This window comes from Octodon degus, unplaced genomic scaffold, assembly GCF_000260255.1.
Source record: "Octodon degus isolate 3935 unplaced genomic scaffold, OctDeg1.0 scaffold00183, whole genome shotgun sequence".
Classification (NCBI taxonomy): domain Eukaryota; kingdom Metazoa; phylum Chordata; class Mammalia; order Rodentia; family Octodontidae; genus Octodon; species Octodon degus.
Window position 1 is genome coordinate 888,545 of NW_004524759.1, and position 4,069 is coordinate 892,613.

The window sequence follows — 4,069 nt, forward strand, 5'->3', positions numbered from 1 at the left end:
GAAGGAGAGAGAGAGAGAGAGAGAGAGAGAGAGAGAGAGAGAGAGAGAGAGAGAGAATATGCTAAAACGGGAACAAACGAGAGACTGAAGCCCTGAACAAAGGGCCGCCGCCAAGCAGGAACAGGAAATTGGTGGACAGGCTGTGCGGTCTCGCCTCACACTCCAGCCTGCCCAGCCTCTTCCCGGGTCCTGCTACCCCTAGGTGCACACTCCGCTCCCCCAGCTCCCCCTCCTACTGGGCCAGGGCCGGAGCTGAGGGAAGGACCAGGGGACTGACTGGCGCGGACTGAGTGCCCAGGGCCAGCCTTGAGTGGTAGGCTCCTACAGCACAGTCCTGTCCACCGTGAGGAGCTCTGGACCAGGACTGCCGCGCCTCAACTGCACTAGTCAAGAAGCCCTCTCAGGTCACCCTGGGGATCTTTGGTCTGTCAGGCTGGGGAGAAGGTGGGCGCACCTCTCAGCAAGCTCTTCCTCACCCCTGTTGCACTGGGTTCCACTCCCACGCTCCAAGTCTCAGCCCTCTGAAGGACGGTGAGGCAGGTGGGTCGCCCCTCCATAGAGGACTGGGACACAGAGCGGGAGCCAGGGGGTGGAGCTCCATCACGTAGGCCCAGGACACCAGCTGTGCTCTTCCCCAGCCCTTCCTCTGGGAGGACAGCATTGACTCAGCCTGAGCCTCCGTTGTGTTGGGAAGCTCCCACGGCAATTTAGAGCCCGGAGACAGGGCTGGAAAGCAAACTGCGGAGCTCGAGCTGGGGCTTGGGCCCAATTTCTTCACCCTGAGGTGCTCTGGGTGTGGAAGCTCCTCCTTGTTCCTGTGTTTGTGATGAGACACAGGAGGCTTCCAAAGGTGCACACCCCCCACACGAGAGGTTGCCTCTCGGGCCGCATCAGGGCAGAGTCCAGATCCAGGCAGTAGCACTCTGCATTTTCTGACAGCAAGTGCCCGTTGTGAGCAGAGTGGGCGGTCCCAGTGTGCACATTTCCTGGCTGAAGGCCAGGGTGGGAGGTTGTGGGAGGAGTCCAGGTTTCACTTCCTTGCTGGCTGGGGACTCCCAGCCAGATGGAAGAGTGAGAACAGCTAAGCCGGCCCTCTCCTTCCACTGCACCTGGCCTGGAGCAAAGCGCACAGGCGGATGGGCAGAGCAGAGCCTCTGGGAGCAAACATGAATGCCCGGGTACCCTCGGACCTGTGGAGCCAACCAGATGGGGACACCGAGCTGCTCCAAGACTTGGGGTAAGAACACAGCCCCTGCCCCTTTTGGGAGCACCTCACCCCACACCCTGACACAGCTTACTATGGCCAGTGATTTTTCCAGGCCTTTCCTTCCTCCACTGTTCCGTCGTGCTGGCTTGGGGGAGGCATGGCTGCTGCGTCGGTGGTGATGGTGGTGCTGCTGGTGGAGGGGGGGGGGGGGGGTAATTCCATTGTAAAAGCGCAGATCATTCTATCAGTGTAAAAACCAGCAGGTGGAGAAAATGGGACAAAAATCAGATGATGAACTCCCTCGGAGAGGGAGGTCACATTGGGACGTGTGTGCTAGGGTTGTCCAGCATGGTCTGGCTGATGAATAGGTGGTCAGAATTTCTGCCGTGAGATAAACAGAGGTACTCTAAACAGAAAGCAAAGGGACCTTCTCAGACCGGAGCAAAGGAGGAAGTTTCCGCATGTTTTGCCTATAGTTCCTCCTTCCTGGTGTGGCCTGGAGCTCTTGCATGTGGAGCAACTGGAGGAGTGACTGTGAGCCTTAGCATGCCAGCTGTCAGATGGGACAGGTGCTGTGGTGGGGGATCCTCAGACCCCTGCCTAAGACCAGACCCAAATGACAGCACCATCAGGGCATCTGGTGAAAGAAGCAATCATTACAAGAGCAGGGATTCCGGAGAAACTGGCCTCCCCTCTGCACTGGGAGCACCGGCTGGGCCAGGAGACACCTGTCCTTCCAGATTGGTGCCACTTGAGCCTAATGTAGCTCCTTTCTAAATACGGAGCTCACAGTGCCCTCCACCTGAGGCACGGCACCAAACAGGTTTGCAGGCTGTTCTTTCTGTCGCACATTGCAGGGACATGGCTCTGTCAGGGGATGTGTTCTTAACCAGGGAAACTGAATCAGGATGTGGTGTTGAGATAGCTGGTTTGTCTCCCTGGAGACCCCTCAGAAATTTCCACCTCTGGATTTTAGCACTGGGGTCTCAGGCTGAACAGTGCCTTCCTGCTTCAAATCAGATGTGACCGCTGGGATTTTCAAGGACAGACCCTAGTTTAGGGACTCAGTGCCTCAGAATCTCTCTTTGCTGCCTGTGGGATTGGAGTGGGGTGAACCCCAGGGCTCCTGCTGGTTGAGCCACATCTCAGTTACATGCCTCTGCACTGAGCCCCCTTCCATGACACCCAGACAGTGCACACCCTAGAAATGATTTGAGCTCTCGTGTAGAGCTGTGCTGAATCATTAAGCTCAAGGCTGCTTGTGTTTTGTCTTCAGTCTTCTCAGTTATCTGTAATTAAAAACAGAACAGAGAGAGAGAGAGAGATAGGAAAGATTAGTCCTGGCCTTTTAATAAGGGCCCTGTCTGCATGGAAACAATGAACAAGATAGCACTCTGCATCCAGCATGATGCCCCTTCCCGCATGCCCTACACCCCCCTGCTAAGAGCAGAAATCCCTGAGCCATCAACGGCAGAGTGCCCTGAAGTCCAACTTCTCTGTCTCGGAACCCCAAATGCGCTCAACACAGAAGTCTGCTCCACAGCCATGGGCAACCCACAAGTACCATGTCATGCCCTATGCTGCTAGAAACCCCAGCAATCTGAAGAATCCCTCTGCCCTGTCCACACTAGACATGGGCATGCATGGCTCTGAGTGAAGGTTTCTTGTAAGCCCCCACTCAATCCCACAGTGCATCAGAGGTTTGGTCACCACCTAGAATGTGTCACCAAACGTGTGAGGAGCTGGAGGCATTCTTACTTTGTCGGGTGTGTACCTAGCTCTCAGAACCATGAGCAAATGTTGACATCTTGTTTGTTTATTTGAGGAATTTTGGTTAATACCTCCACTGAGGTATATTTGCATAGCATGAAATTAACCCATTTCAAGTATAGCACTCATACCTTTTGCCTCTTTAAGGAATGATACAATGTCACCACAAAGGTTCAGACTTAGAACCTCTCCCCCTCCCCTTATGTAAGTATGCTCACTGGTCCTCCCTAATTTCTGGAATTCGTCTGTTTTTCTAATATTTTCTTGCCTCCACCAAGGAAAGGAAAACTTTAAGCTACCAGGGTCATTGTGTACAGTTCACAAACTGAATTAGTAACCAGCCTGAGCCAGCACCTGCCCTTGGAGAGCGTTACTGCTCTGATTTTTATAGGTAATAATTTGGGAAATCTTGGGAAGGATTTGCTGCCTTTGGCACGATTCTGAGTATGAAGCTACATAAAAACAAAATGATCTAATGTGATTGATTGGTGAAACATGGTAGATTTAATGACTTAATTTCAAGTGATTTTAGTAGGTTATTTAAATAGTTGGGAAGTTCTTGAGGATACATCTTGACAGATACACCAATTGTGTGCTGGTCCCTGTGTCCCTTCAGGCCCCAGAGTATGTAAGCCCTATCTGTCAGGTGAGTCTGAGCTGCAGCACACCTGGCACTGGCCTGGCCCGGACACACATCCCTTGCTCAGAGCACAGGACTATTATTTTCCAAATCCTAAAACAAGAAATGTAGCCAGATGTGTGGAGTACACACCTGTAATCACAGCACTCTGGGAAACTGAGGCAGGATGTCATGCTTTGGGGTTTTTGAAAGGTGAATGATATAATACTGTCTTAGTTACTCTTCTCTCGTTGCTGGGACAAATACCCGACACTCACAATGAAGGAAGGAAAGGTTTATTTAGCTCATAGTTACTGGAGATTTCAGTCCATACTCAGCTGGGTCCATCGCAGAGCAGCACATAGCAGAGGGCAACCTTTCATGGTGGTGGCAAAGAGCAAGAGCGCAAGGGAGGGGCAGCAGCAGCTCAAGCAGCTAGCTTCTCTTCCCACCTTACGTTGTAATGCAAATTA

At 52.6% G+C, this 4,069-nt stretch overlaps 1 protein-coding gene across 2 annotated transcripts in view; it reads left to right on the plus strand.

Moving 5' to 3' along the window:
* The first annotated feature begins 991 nt into the window (after positions 1-991).
* Positions 992-4,069, plus strand: part of Dapp1 (dual adaptor of phosphotyrosine and 3-phosphoinositides 1) — a 46,069-nt gene continuing 42,991 nt past the window's right edge. For both annotated transcript variants that reach the window (XM_004643704.2, XM_023703878.1), the window contains exon 1: positions 992-1,237. In XM_004643704.2, coding sequence (XP_004643761.1) covers positions 1,137-1,237 — 101 coding nt within the window. In that variant the 5' untranslated portion in view covers positions 992-1,136. The remainder of the gene's footprint in view (positions 1,238-4,069) is intronic.